The sequence below is a fragment of the Melanostigma gelatinosum genome, assembly GCF_949748355.1.
Source record: "Melanostigma gelatinosum genome assembly, chromosome: 12".
NCBI classification, from domain to species: Eukaryota; Metazoa; Chordata; class Actinopteri; order Perciformes; family Zoarcidae; genus Melanostigma; species Melanostigma gelatinosum.
Genome location: NC_136645.1, coordinates 7,703,293 through 7,718,340, shown reverse-complemented (window position 1 = coordinate 7,718,340; position 15,048 = coordinate 7,703,293). Strand labels below are relative to the sequence as shown.

At 43.4% G+C, this 15,048-nt stretch overlaps 1 protein-coding gene across 1 annotated transcript in view; it reads left to right on the top strand.

Moving 5' to 3' along the window:
- ccser2a (coiled-coil serine-rich protein 2a) overlaps nt 1–11,395 on the top strand; it is a 52,439-nt gene extending 41,044 nt beyond the window's left edge. The window contains 2 exon segments of the mRNA XM_079280598.1: nt 6,284–6,907; nt 6,910–11,395. Coding sequence (XP_079136724.1) covers nt 6,284–6,907; nt 6,910–6,993 — 708 coding nt within the window. The 3' untranslated portion in view covers nt 6,994–11,395.
- The last annotated feature ends 3,653 nt before the right edge of the window (nt 11,396–15,048 follow it).

Below are 15,048 nucleotides of genomic sequence, written 5' to 3'. Positions count from 1 at the left end.
GTGCACAGACAAACTCTGAGAGGGGCCTCTGGTGAACAGACTACTACGGATGTGGTAGTTATTTATGTTGGTGAGAATGATGTCTAAAACAAGACTAACCAACCAACCAATCAGAAGGAGTTGTGAGTGCAGCAACAAGGACGAGAACCCTCGCTTGTTTTTCCACTTGTGAAGAGTTGTGTTCATTGGAAAAGGCTGGAACTACCGCCAGGCATCAAACCCAGGGTCTCTGTACTGGTGGGAGAGAAATGAAAGAAGTTTCTGATTGAATATGAAAAACTTTCCTATTTTCACAATTGCTGTGTCCCTGTCCTTGTAAAGCTCTGTCAGCCCTTCATTGGAGAGTCTTCACAGATATGGAAAACTGAGAAACTGACAGGCTTCGCTGCTACCGCTGCTAACAATGCTGCCAGACACTGTCAGACACGTTCAGCCCTCCAACATACCCTCTTGTTCTCATCGCCTGAGGTTTTCCTCCCTGCAAATGAAGCCTCGACAGGAGGCTTCTGCCAGCATCTCCCGCTGAAGCAGTTGCTGGTGTTCAAGGAAGGACATTGACGAGGGCAGATCAGGGCAACCCATTCCTCCCCCTCTCAGACGCACTAGGGGGGCTCTGAAATAGCTTGGACCTGCTGGGAAGTTGCTGCTTTCCCCTCCTCGTCTTCTATCGCTCGATATCTGTTCCTTCTTCCCTCTTATTCCGTGCTCCTCTTTTCTATAATGGAGTCCTGTTTGAGCAGCGGCCCTCTCCGCAGCAGAGGGAAGAAGTGATAAGGTTTTAGTCCGTCTGTCCGCTGAATGTGATGGCCATGCTTCCCCTTCACTTTGCCTCTCCTCATGGGGGGCCTGGAGATTTGCTATCAATAAAAGGGCTTGTTTTCTTTCAGGTACATGTTCGTGCTCACGTATACACATGCTGGTTTGAACAAAATGTTCAGACAACAAAAAGTAAATGTGAGAAATGGAGATTATGCCCCCCCCCCCCCCCAGTTTATAAAACTTGTACTATCAATTATCAAAGTGATGTCCCTTCCTGTGTCACCTTGTTTTTTTTGCACTGGCTAGGATGGAGTGCTCTTCTTCAATGGGTTGTAGTCTTGGCACTGGGGATGGTTTTTAATGGATTTGACTATATTTATGGACAAACAATGACACAGTAGGAGGATGAAAATGTTTTTCAGGGTCGCCCGGGGAGAAACAACATAAAGACTATTGGAAGTCTCCAGGTAGCCGATGTTTTATTGGACGATGAGTAGAATGTGTCAAACGATGTGAAAAGATAATCTCCTGAAATGACTGAAATGAAGACTGGGACCAAAATGTTGTCCATTGAAATACATTTGTGGTTTGAAGTCAGTGTGCAGCCAAACATTGTTCAAATCACATCATTTTATTTTGAATTCTAGTAGAGATCCCAAACTGTCCAGAGACGCCAAATAGCACTCAATTGTGGGCAAATGGGTGCCGAATTACCTTCATTTGAGCGAATAGTGCCGCCATAAAAGAAATGGATCCTGGGTTGAATATTTCACGAATGTATCCTGTTTGTATGTCGCTTCAGTGAACAGTTGGATCAAGCAGATGCCTAATCTTTGCAGTTTACTGTATGATACTGTCAGACAGTGTGGGATAAGAGTACTTTTCCAACACAGAAAGCTACTTAAGGTTAAAGGAAAGAGGGAGCCTTGATGGTAACACTAACTCATTAACACTAAAACTGAAATGTAGTTTCAATTTTTGTATTTAAGAACGTGGTGTTTGAGTTTGTGTCGGTATAGTACGTGTGTGCAAATCTGTTTTTGTGTGTAAATTGGGCTTGCCATACTCATTAACTGTGAGTGTGTGTTTTCTGTGTTGGCATGCCTCTGTGTGTGTGAATGTGTGTTCTGGTACGTCTGGTATGCCTTTTGTCCTTTGTGTTTCTCTCTGTGTAGGGTGCGCTGCCCACCCCATTGCTGTCCCCGTGGCAGGCACAGCACCAGGGCTTGACCCGTCCCAGCATGCCCCAGCGCAGACAGAGTGAGTCACTAACATCCTCTTTGCAGCCTCTTCTCCATCTTTTCATAACACAACGTATCCATAGGTCTGTGAATAGCCTGACTTTATCTCCAATTAAAACCCTCGGTACTGCTGAAATATCTTTGCAGCTTTTTTTCCATTGCGCAATACCAGGATGGTTTGTCCTGTATGTCTCTCTTTAGATGAATTTGAAACAAATTACTAACATGCAAAGTTGTCCTTGTTAGTTTTCATGAACACAGTCTGACTTATTGACCTCTTACCAATTCATTTTCTGGTGTTTTTTTCCCCTCTGCTGCCTATTTATAGCTTCAGTTCCCCTTGAACTGTGTGTAGTCAGAAACTGGCTGAAAACCTGCAGACACCTGCATTTCTAACTCTCACTTACCACCCCTTAACTGTTTGTAAAGACAATATATCTCCCATAATATACATTAACAACAGTATCAATTCACACTGCAATCGAATAATAATCGAAAAAACAATGAAAGCACAGTCACAAAAGCAGCGGATCCCACACCAAAGCTATTGTATTATGCTGTGCTGATGAGGTAGCAAGTAGAGGAGGCAGAGGATGACAATGGGTAAATAAATAGACTGCAGAAAATACACATGTGCGAGACCGAAGAGCAAAAGAATAAAGAAAGAGGCAAAGAGAACAACCCACGCTGTGTTCTTTTGATCTATCCCCGTGGGGCTCAGCTTTCTATCGAGGGGGAAGGCGATAAAAATGTGGCTCAGGTGTGTTTTATTTCAGTGCATCTCAGGTTATTTCGATCTCGAATGACCTTCTGCTTATAGAGTGTTTTGACAAAGCATTTGTCCCCCCCACCAGTAGATTGCATGGTCTAATTAAACAAAAGACAGCAGATCAAAAGGTCATCTGTACAGTAGGAGATCTAAGATGATAAACATCTGATGTGACCACTAATGCTCTGGCCGCCCTCTGGGAGCTCTGGCCGTCACCAAACCAGCAAAGAGTTCTTGCCATTAATGTGGGTTTTTAGACAGACTGATGAGAGAAGGAGCTGCACTCTTCACCCAGGTTGTGCTGATTGGGATGCAGTAATTATGTTTTGCATTAAATGAGTTTGTTTGTTGAACTAATGTTTGACCTTTTATTGCCAGCATGGGCTGGGTGTTAATGCTGTATTTAAAATGTCTTTACTCCAACAAGAGTCTTTCTTAGACGTCTGCTCTCTCTCTCTCTCTCTCTCTCTCTCTCTCTCTCTCTCTCTCTCTCTCTGTCTCTGTCTCTGTCTCTGTCTCTCTCTCTCCTCTCCCCATCTCTAATCTCTGTCACTCAAACAATGAAATTGAATCTTCCATGTTCTGCCTTTGCCTCCCCACACATAATGCCCATGACAAGGAGTGGAGCACCTCGTGCAGTACTTCACTGACACGGCGTGGTACAGTAACGCTTCTTTAACATGCGGTTCACTTGCTGCCCTCGCCTCCTGCACGCCGGGCTGTGGTTTGCCGCCACGAGGCATGACTGAAGCATGCCCTTCTACATCTGCGTCTGCATGCTTTGCCTTCAATTTTCCGTTGTTTTGGAGTTTGGATTTTGTGTATCTGTACTTGGAACTTTGGTCTGCTCTTCTAAAGTTAGCTTTTTAAGTTTTTTGATGTTTTTGTTATTTTCATTTATCTGCTTTTTAATTTGTTCCATCCTATCAAATGGACCATATAAGAACTGTTACGCATGCATGGGTAAATCTCTCTCTGTGTTTTGTTTTTCTATATTTTATTCATGAAACATTCGAGATGCCTACCTTAAAGAATTTGAGCGTATTGAAAGGAATATCATTTAGGAGAACCCATGTTACGGGACGTGAATGCATATCACCGCTGCCCTAATCGCCTTCGTTCTAACTCCACTATCAAAGCAGTTAAGCACACATCCTCTGCTCTTCCACTATTTCCACTGCTTCAATTCCAACACGATCCAAATCACCATTCTCAAAACCATCTATATTAAAGAGTACTACAAAGTGTATTCTAGCTTCTTAAGGGAGTGCCACCATATTGCCACTCCGATTCTGCTTATGTGCTGCAATCACATCGTCTCCCGACAGACGCGAGGCGGCTCATTTACATCCTCATTCGAATTCTTGCGTGTTGATTTCGAGAGATCGGTTATGTTGGGCACAACATCTTTCAGGTGCTTCAAATTGGCGTCTTTCTTGGTTAGACGGAACATTTCCATTCAAGTGATGGCTATCATTAGTGAGCTGAGATATTCCTGGCAGTGCAGTGAAGAGCACAAATGATTGTTGCTTATTATTATTGATATCTGTAGGAGACAGCTGTGGATGGCAGTCATTATGGACCGTGACCTTATAGACGCTGCACGTTTCCGGCACTGTCGGAGGCTTCTTCCAGATGAGCCAGCTATAAATATATGCGCTCAAAGCGAAACTTGCAATTAAAGGCGTCATATGTTCTTATCAGAATGGAAATTTCTGGTGGTATTTTTAACATGAACCACAATGTCCAAACTGAAAAATAGTACAAGGCCTGTATCTACAATGATGCTGTCTGATTTATTGAGTGATTCTTTGGTGACACCTGTCCTTTGTGGAGTCTTTTATTTCGTTTTGAACGATGAGACTCCGTAGGGAGTGCTCACTCTCAGACTGAATCACAATAGGAACTGTATGTGTAAGTTAACATAGCATGCTCACGATGTGAGTGACTGACTAATCAGACCTTTTGTAAGCAGCAACGCAATCATCCAGTGTTAAGTTCATATTAAGTTTTTCAATTACAGGCTTTGAAATCGAAAAACAGTATTTTTTTCTTGCTTGAAACAACTCGACACTGAGAGGTGGACAAGGGTTTGGTAATGGGCTCAAGGACGCATTGTGGCAGGGGACCAGGAGATGGAGCTGTGGCCTCGGTCATCCGCTCCCACTCTCAATATGTATGACTGTGGGTAGAAACGGGCACAGCAGCTTGACCTGCACAGCTTCATATTCACATCCTCTGAGAGCTTTTTACTTTGAACTCACAGAGGGGATGTTTCTGCTGAAACCTCCTTCATGCTTTTCAGCAGCTTGAGACGGTTCCAGGTGGATTTAGATTCTTACGGTTCTGCTCAAAGGACATTGATAGAAAAAGGCCATTCCTCGGATCTCTGACGGCTTACAGAATCTCAAACTGAGTAGGCACGTAACATAAAACAGTCTTTTTTATAGATGCTGAGGCTATAAGCTGTTCAGAAAATGGACTAATAAACTGTATAAAATATTCATATTGACTTTTTTGTGATCTGAGCAACTCTGCTCTTGCTGCTAGTTTTATGGACTAATAAGCACTGTTGGCCTTATATTCTGCTTATCTTGAAATGTGGTGCAGAATAGGTGTAAACAATGTTACAGTATTTAATACATCATCAGGGCATATAGTGGTGGTACCTCTTGAACTAGCAGAATTATCTACATTCCTTTTTTTTTTTAAAGTAGAGCTGAAAGTATGTAGAATCTGTGACGCATGCGCAGCGAGTGGACCGATATATCATGAACACTTGTACAAATCGAAACCAATCCGAAACAAAAGTAATGAGTTTTTGTTTGAATTTGTCGTTTGCTGGATAGTTACCAGCTTTCTAACACACACACACACACACACACGCACAAAATTGGAACATAAGCGCCTGTGAGTCAGTATTAGTTGCCAGGCTGTTATAGAATTGCATTACTTTGTACAGGTGTTCATGATTTTGTGTTTGTACCTTGTATGTCCCCGGGTGGAGGACAACACCATGGTTGGTCTAAACTTCATGTGGTTAACGACTCAGCACGTTCTTATACAGGCAGCAGGTATCGTAGCTCTCAGTTTGAATGTTTTTGAAGCCTCTCTGCAGCAGCGATAACAAAGCGAGTCAAAGACTTCAGTAGATCCCGGGCTCTCACACGGCAAGGTTATTCTCCTCTGCTTGTTTTTAAAGTGCTGAATCAGGGCTTCCTCTCTCTTCCATTCTAGGAATAGAATGGAAGAGGCAGTGGAAACAAGCTGTGATATTAAAGAGTAAATAAACAGTTTGATTTCGAATTTTCTTTGCAGCAGCAAAATGTTCAAAAGCCTGGATTCCACAGGGATCAAACGCACCAAAAAGAATGGGGAAGTTTAAAATCCAGCCATTTCTGGAACACGATAAAAACAACTGAGAGCTGTACCTCATTATATTCTGACTGATCCATGACTATTTTATACCCATTTAAAAAAGATCCTATTGATATATCTTTCCTCTTTTCTGCAGCCTCAAGTACTACAGCCTTTCAACCCCTGCCTCAACGAGCACCTCCGCCAGGGAAGACGAGTAAAAACTCCCCCCACCGAGGGCCGCAGTGACCTCATGAGGAGTAGATCGGAGGAAGGAACGCGCACAGACCTTATGGCAGACGTGTCCGGACCAGCAAACACCGACGAGCTGAGTCATCTCGGCACTCGCCTCCGCCGCCCAGGCACTGGGGCTCCTCGGGGGGTAACTGCCAGAGACGGTCCGGCATCAGCAGCTCTGTCTGCAGCACAGCATGAGCCGAGAGCCCCCGCTGTGATCGAGCAGAGCTTTGTCACTCCTAACTCTGCTGGCTCGACTAGCCCTCGCATGCTGCAGCCTCCGCGCATGTCTCTCACTTCGCTCAAGCCAGGGGTCACTGGTGGCTTTGCCTCTCTGAAGCCCGGGTGTTCCTTAATAAGGCCTCTGGCTAACCGGACCAAGCAGCTGCCCCCTCCGTCTAGGGGCCTTCCCTGCTTTAACACTGGACCCCAGGTTCAGGCTCCGAGCCTGTCTCGCACTTCACTGCTTCAGCCTCGCAGAGCATCAGAGCCCGGCAGGGATCTGTGGTGCTCCGACTCGAACCTGGAGGAGCCCGATCAGGGGACACACAAAGACCCCGGGTCAGCCAAGATCCGGATCCCTTTGAGTCGCTCATGCCTCCCGAAGCCAAAGATTCCCTGAGGAGCTGAAACCCGTCCATCAAAACTTCAAACTGGAATCACTCCGACATTGATATTCATCCCCTTCCCTGCCCTGCCATGATAACAGTGTAACGGTTTTACCTTTTGAGTGTCAAAGGAACACACACTGAGCTCGTTAACCCCTATGGACCATTCAGGGTCCGCCTGTGTCGTTGACTTTTGTATTTTGCCTGTTTCTAAATTAGCATCTTCAACCCCAGCCTGAATAATAATATGTAGCGAGATCTAATCTACACAACCACAGTTCTTAGGTTGAGGGGGATTTATGGAAGAAGTTTTCCAGCCTTGCACATGAAAGCTGCTGACGCACACAGAGTGTTGCTGTTCAGAGAAGTTGGCTTTTGTCTTCTCGTAGCCGCTGGCTGTTTATCAAATGTAAAAGTCTTTGTTCACTTGGCCTCACACCGCTCTGCCCTCTGACACACTGGTGCGTTTAGTTTTAAACATGGAGGTGATATGAACGTGACCTTTGCAGTATAATAGAAGAGCCAGGGGAAATGGAGGCAAAAATAAAAAAGTTGGAAAGAAAGGAGAAAAAAAGATTAAAAAGAACAGCAGTGGTGGGTAGGGGGGAGTTAGTTGACTGAAAAACAAAATGTATCAATGTTCTGTGGAGATGTCACTCCCACACTGAATATAGGTTTCAGTGTAAATGTGTGTGCGCTTGTATGGAAGTGAGAGATGAGACATGGGTTGAGGTGCATATATATATTCGAGTTTTTGCTGTACTTCCATCTTGAGTGAACCTTTTAACGTGCACGTATTGGCAAAAAGGGCTTTCAGACAGTGTCACTCGGATGGAAATATAGCGTTACAAAAACTAATACCACGCTGGTGGCGGGGATGTGATGAGACACCGTGTGCAAGTGAGGAATTAGGATTCATGATGTAGCTGAAAAGAGCAGCGTAACGAAGCTCTCTCACTCATTACGGCTGCACAAGCACATTGTAGATAGAAAACAGTGAGGAGAAACAAAGAATGACGTCTGGTGAGAGAGAGGAGGCAGCAAAGAGAAGCGTAATGGAGCTAATTTCATATCTTACAGCCTCGTTATCTATACAACACAAAACATCTGCCACTCATAGAGGAAATGTGCTCCTCGTTTCCAGTGCATGTTGAAACCTTTAGCTGAAAAAGACACAAATTATCGTGTCATTAATTTGGTGTAAGAGTCTAACTTAATTAAATAACTTGCACACTGACTTCTTTGAACTATCTCCCGCACTGACCCACGCAAAGAAACATCAGCTAACGGGGACTCGTGAGACGTGTCAAGCTGCTGCCTGGTGTGTGTGTGTGTGTGTGTGTGTATATTTGAGTGTCTGAGCAGTCTCTCCCCCCCCCCCCCCAGTTTCTCTCCTCGTCTCGCTCTCTTGCTCATCTCTTTGGGAACATCAAAGGTATTAGTGCGTTATTTTCAGGTAGGGAGCCTTTGGGGCTTTAGTGGTGTTTCTGTGGGAGCTTCTGAGAATTGTGTTATCTCTCCTTCGCCGGAGCCCTTTTGCAGTCAAACGCTCCCGAATGTCCCCAAAACGGAGAGCAGCAGTGTGTTAAAAAGGCCTTTTGACAGCAACTCTGCTCTCTTCTCTGTCACGCCGCGTGGCCACTTGGTGTACGCCTCTGGCACTGTCTGGTCTACTGCGTCCAATAATGCAGCCTACATAGACGGAGTGAGACACGGACACATCACACGCATACCGATCCGGACACACGAGTTACATGGACGCACATGCACAGGAACTCTGACAAAACTCAAAGAGACACAAAACTCTGAGGGAACGCACACATCAGTGAGAAGAGGCTGGAAATGTGGATGTATGCGGCTGATAAAACCTGTTGGACGGTTTCAACACTGCGCCGAACCGGCCAAGCAGTGCACACCGCTATGTGAAGCCAAGAAAAACCCATTTCTTTTAATGAAAACAGACGGAATGATACATACAGAGGAGGAGAAGGATGCAGAGGGAGAGACGAGAAGATGGAGGAGGTGGAGACAGCAAAGAATAATAGATGTGGAGATGAAATAGTGAAGGGGCTGTGAGTTTTCCTGGCAAACTTTTCTGCCTGCGAATGTTAGTTTATATACAATGTCGTGAGGGTGTGTAGAGAGGAGAGCGAGAGACACACACAATGCATAGCATGTTTGTTTGCGCGCATTGTTCAGAGAACCCAGCCGAGTCCCTCACGGCTTAGTAATGCCAGACAGGAAATCAATGTTGCCCGCTGTTTGTGCGTGTGTGTGTGTATATACATGCGTCTCCAGACACTTCTGACTGCCAGTGTTTCTCTCGGAAGAGAGTGTGTGTTTGAGAGAGAGCGAGAGAGAGAGATGTGTCTGCCCACAGGCCAAAGGCAGACCCGTGCCATGGAAAGCAGGGCAGCGACATCCTTCTCCCCCCGTGCTGTATTCCCTATCTCCAAATCGATGTCCCCGCTCAGTTTAACAGTGAAGCCAATCAGTCTTGCTAGCTTATGCAATGACAAGACCACAACTGGGCTCTCTGTAGCAACTCGGATCAATTGTAATGCAGGATCTCGATCCACTTTATATCGCGATAAGTCTCACAAATGATGAAGCTGCACTGCACAACAGAGGCCCTGTTGTTCTATATTATTTCTCTGAATGGCTTCGGGGCTGCATTTCGGCACTGAGCGCACATTATCTATCCATGAAGATCTTTTCATGCAATACAAGGAAGATGCACAGCAACTGAGACACATTACTTGACTTCAACTGATATTTTAGAATAGTGGAGTTACTGCAAAAAAACAAAACGGAAGCGAGGCATATTTGCGGTTTTAAGCTTTCAGCTTTACTTTAAAGCTGCTATAATCTATATTCATTTTTTATATTAACAATACAAACAAATATAATTCAATTATATTGATAACAATTTGAAAGCAGTGTCTTGTCGTGACAGACTCACAGATAATCATCAGCTACTGTAACTCTGCAGCTCCCCTCAGCTCATAGTTTTAGCGCCTTTTGGCTCATTGATTTGGTTTTAGTTCACTAGTGATGTCATTTTTAAAAAAAAGAGTCTGATAAATCTACTGTACACTACCTGTCCAGCACCAAAGAGACAAATGAAGGTAGTGAAAGCTTCCTCGAGCAAAACATTGAGCAATTATTGGATTTTCTATTTTATTTTAATTGGACATTTTACAGGTTGACCCAAACATGACCCCAAATGAATCTTCTGAACTCGTAAACACCTTAAGCTACTGATTGCTAACACATTTGCTGTATCAACTTAATGTTTACGAGCCACTTCTGCTCCAGATGATTATTTTAAAGGTAAATGCTAAAAGCGTAAACTTGCAAATATGCTTTTGTATATATTTTTCTGAGTAACTTTCTGATTATATTTGACTTGTGTTTAAGTCTGTACAGTCCATTGACCTCGCAGTTTCAAGTGTTAACAGTTGTCGTTTTCATCATAGCTGAATTTTAACCTAGAAGTTGAAAGATAAAGCAAAAGCCGCACTGTAGAAAATCTTTTCTTCCCATACTATGCAAGGTGACGGTATTCATCACTAGATAATCTCTGCTTTGAGCCGTTGAGCACCGTCTCCAGTACACTGTGCAATGTTGTTTGAAGCAAAAACACCAGGGAACACTACATCATGTCTTCAGCGACCTTTTATGCAAACTCAAAAAAAAAAGAAGCAAATTAATCTTTTTGAAAATTCTGATCTGAAGCACTTTAAATGTCAGTTGTGAAAGCTGGATTTAGAAGCGACTTTGTTCCTTCTATTTTTTTTTCCAGTGTGTCTTTGTTTGCGAAGGCACTTTTTCTTGGAAGCCACGTGAGAAAGCAATAAAGGCTGAACCAAAAATCTGACCCGGGTGTTTCGTGCTTTGACACCTTTTACCATGTTTCCATCATGACAGACCTCCAGATGTGTTTATCTTCAATGCTTAACAGTAGGTCAATAGCAAGACGTTAAAGAAGATGGTGCGCTGCCGTCAATGAGAGGCCACAGGTGAAATCCCCGGTCATATGGTGGGAGGCACCTCTTCGACAGTCATTGCTATACATTGATCTGGATCATAGACCATTGCCAACGCTTACACACACAAACACAAAGCTGCTGACCTCAAGACAAAAAGTGAGAACCTCATTCTCTGTTTTACTTATTTTCACCGTCCACTGGTTGTATTTCTGCGGAAATAATAAAGTATGATCGTAAAAACATGTAGTTTGTTGATGGTTTTGTTATTGTCAGAATATGTATCGCCCTTTCTTTTCTATTCATTTCTTCACACTTCAGAGGCAGACACAAAGCCCTGGCACGAGTAGCACAGAAGCTGCTTTTAGGACTTGAAGCAAAAGGCGTTACTCACGAAGCATAACTCGCATCTTTTCATTACAAACTATGCAGCCTCTGTACACCTTGCATATAGTCCTACAAATGAGGTTACACGCTTCAGAGGCGATGGGTGGATAACGGCCTGCCAAGTGCAAAGAGTAGCGTGACACCGTCATTAACTTAGAAAAGTTGGAGATGAAAAGTTGCCGATGGAGTGCACAAGTTTGTTTCTTGAAAGGAAGCCAGGCTCTTTTATCGTAAAAGGTCAAATATACGCTGCAAATATTTCTCTGTGTAATGTTTGAATTCTGCAGGTTGCTTCTCACACAGGTTTGGCAGAGTCATTTCTTGGGTAATATTAAGGTGAGTGCCTGTTCTTATGTGAGATGAATAATTACAAAAATTGGTGCTCTTCAATTATGCAGGTTTACATGACCTACTCCACTCTCTGGAACCAAACGCACCTTTTTCGAAATGGCAGCCAATTAAAAACACCATTTCGCCTCCAAGTTTTTTGACCCTGCTGCTCGGTTACTATGCTGTTAACGTGGCTGCAGGCAATTCATACAAATGCAGTCGCGGTCGCCCGCCAACATGTGCTTCGAAGAGACTTTTGTAGACTAATGATGATGTAGGTATAAGGCTTTAATCAGACCAGCTGTGGCCTCAAACGCAACTTCAAACCGGAGCCAGTTTGGGAGCAGACCATAAGGTCCAAAATAACGGCTTCACTTCTTCAAGCTAAGCTGTTTGTGCTGACAACCTGCATGTTGTGGTGCGTTGGCTCTGTGGTGTGCTGCTGAGAGGAGGTTGAGTCGCTCTGCTTCTTCATGAAGTCTTGGCTTCTGCAGGGCGAGCATGTTTTGCTGCCGTCTGTGTCTGTTTTGATAAAACTTGGGAATTAACATCGTTTACTGGCTTAGTTTTTGTTTTTCTTTGATGTCTGGCGTGTGTTTTTCTTTATGCTGTTATGCTTTTTTTTTTAATTTGCTTCGAGATGAAATATTAGTACTATTGATTTGAGTACTATCAGTGTTCTGGCGCTGAATTGCTTTAGTGGCATATTTACCTCTTGATTGGATTGTTGTTGTTGTTGTTTGGGGGGATTTTCTCTGGTGTCTTCTTATCCATTGTTCTGGGACAGAGCACAATAATCGACAGTGACAACTCACTGGAGTAGATGGAACTTTTTTTTCCACCTTGTATGAGCTCAAAGTGTTCAGAAAAGATGTTTAAACAGGCTTTCAAATCCAAACAATAGAGACTTATTGTAAAACTCATGAAATGAAGTTGAATTCAATACACTTTAGCTACCTCCCACGAACCACTGAACAAAGAAGGAGCGGCTTACAACCAACAAGGAGAGTTAATGAGGTACACAGCAACCCTGCGACATACCGGCATACAGACAATCTGCTATATTAATGCTCGGTTAACACTTTGGCCTCAGCAAAGATGTTCTGCAACACAATCAAGTACACTATGGAGCTACTCATTAAGCCATGCCCAGCTCCTACATTAACCCTGCTACAACACGCCAGGGATTAAAATCACATACTGTCCAAATATGATGAGCAGTGTCCCGTTTACCTTTTATGCACCACTCGCCATTATAGGTGCACTGTGCACGGGAACTTTCACAAACACCCACGTCAAAGTACAGCAACATCCATTGCTTAACCAGCCGGTCAACGTGACAGTCAGCTTTTCATGAGTTTTATACTGCAGAGCTGAGCCGGCACATCTGCAACAAAGACAACAAACATCATAAAATATTCAATAAAACATTGACCCATTTCACCCTGCCAGTATAATATGTAGTAATGAGTGTGGTTGTTGTGTAGCCTGTCTCGGGATCTGAATGAATTACCACCGTGGCTTTTTCCCTTTGACTAAATCCTTATGAGTCTTAAATAACAGGACCCTGCTAACTGAATATCAAATACATCGAATATTAGTGTTTTTACAGTGTTGCTCACTAATTAAATTGCTTTTAACGACATCACCTGCACACACCTTTTCAGTTAAATGCAGTTCGAGTACAACATCTGGAAGAGATTGCTGTGACAGCCAACAATGCACCACAAAAGGTTGAAGAGATTAACAGCATGACAGGTCGACCTGTCGGATTGAGATGTGGGGTTATTTGGCCCCAAAAGTTAATGGATGTTTTAGTTATTTATTCAAGTAGGTATATATAAACAAACATAAACAAACTAACTAAAGGAAGTGAAGGGTTATGGTTAAAGGGTGCAGCAGCCTGTGAGCTTGAAGAGTGAAGCAGCCGTAAACAGTAAGCAGGAGATCAACAGAAGAAATGTAATTATGCCAAGAACAGAAAAGCACACTGTGACATTAAGTGCCTTTTGATGTGCAAGTTTGGTTTCACTTTTCTAGGTCCGTGCACGTTTAACTGCTGGACATAATACTTCTGTTACAAATAAATGTTATTGCTTGAATTGAGCTAAACGCCTCGATCTCAGTCTGTTCACTCGAGTTACATCCCCAACGGGCAGAAGTACATGACCATAATTGGATCCCCTGACAGCTGTTTGACTTCTACCTCCTCTAGGACAGGACCCACTCACTCCGACTCGTTTTAATTCACACACAAAACGCTCATTGCTATGCGTAGCTGTCCTGATCAGTTTGCGCTTTGAAATGACCTACAGATCGCACCGTCTGGCATTTGTGAGTGCCTGCTGTCGGGGGCATTTGTCGGCTTTGCAGGGTGTCAAATAAAAACAATGATGTCCTTGTGTACGTTGATGGTGCAATGTTTAGTTCCGTGTGAAGGCTAGGTCCTGTACCTGACAAATACCAGGTTGGGTTTGTACCTCCTTTTTGGAGAAACGTTTTGAGATGGATAGAAACTGACATCGTTTTTTCTTTTCGAGCTTGGTTCAGTTTTGCATTTATTAGATAAAAGACATCAAAGAGCCTGACAAGGAATAAGGAGAGAATGATATTGAGGGGGGATGACATGCAATATATCTGCATTATAGACATACAATATAGTTTATCTAATGCCGGGTACACCAAAATAATACTTTATCCGACTTTGAAGTACCTGCTAACTCCGCTAAACATTAGTTGACAATTGAATGAGCTTTTTGTCAACCTGTAGAGCTCAACATATCCTTGTTAATGCGACTCGGCCCAGAGGGTGTTTGTGTTTGGCTTGTTGTCACATGATTTAATTTGATTAATTTTGGACTGATACACCTGCAGTTTAGCACAGATCATTTGGCCTGTTTTGAGCTCTTGTTAATTGTCTCATGTTGATTTGAAAACTTGCACATCAAAGACATGAGTGCCATTCAGTTGGCAAAAGCTACTAATTGGCATTCAAACTAGCGCACATCAACATTTGTAGCAATGTATCTGTGATTAGGTTACTTAAACGTATAATCATAGATGTTTGTGTTTGTGCCAGTAGTTTTTGACAAGGCTTGACACTTTAACCCTCCATTGCTTTACAAAGCTTTATATATTGACTTTCTCTGAGTCTTTTGAGTTTTTTTAGAATTATTTCTGTTGTTTTATGTCGGACTGTGTGCACGGATGAATCAGGATGTCGATGTCATCCCGACCCCTCAGGTCGTCTGGGACCGGTCTACTTTCTGTTCCCAGAGTCAGAACTAAACATGGAGAAGCAGCGTTCAGTTTTTCTGCTCCACATATCTGGAACAAAGTCCCAGAAAGCTGCAGGTCTGCTGAGACCCTCA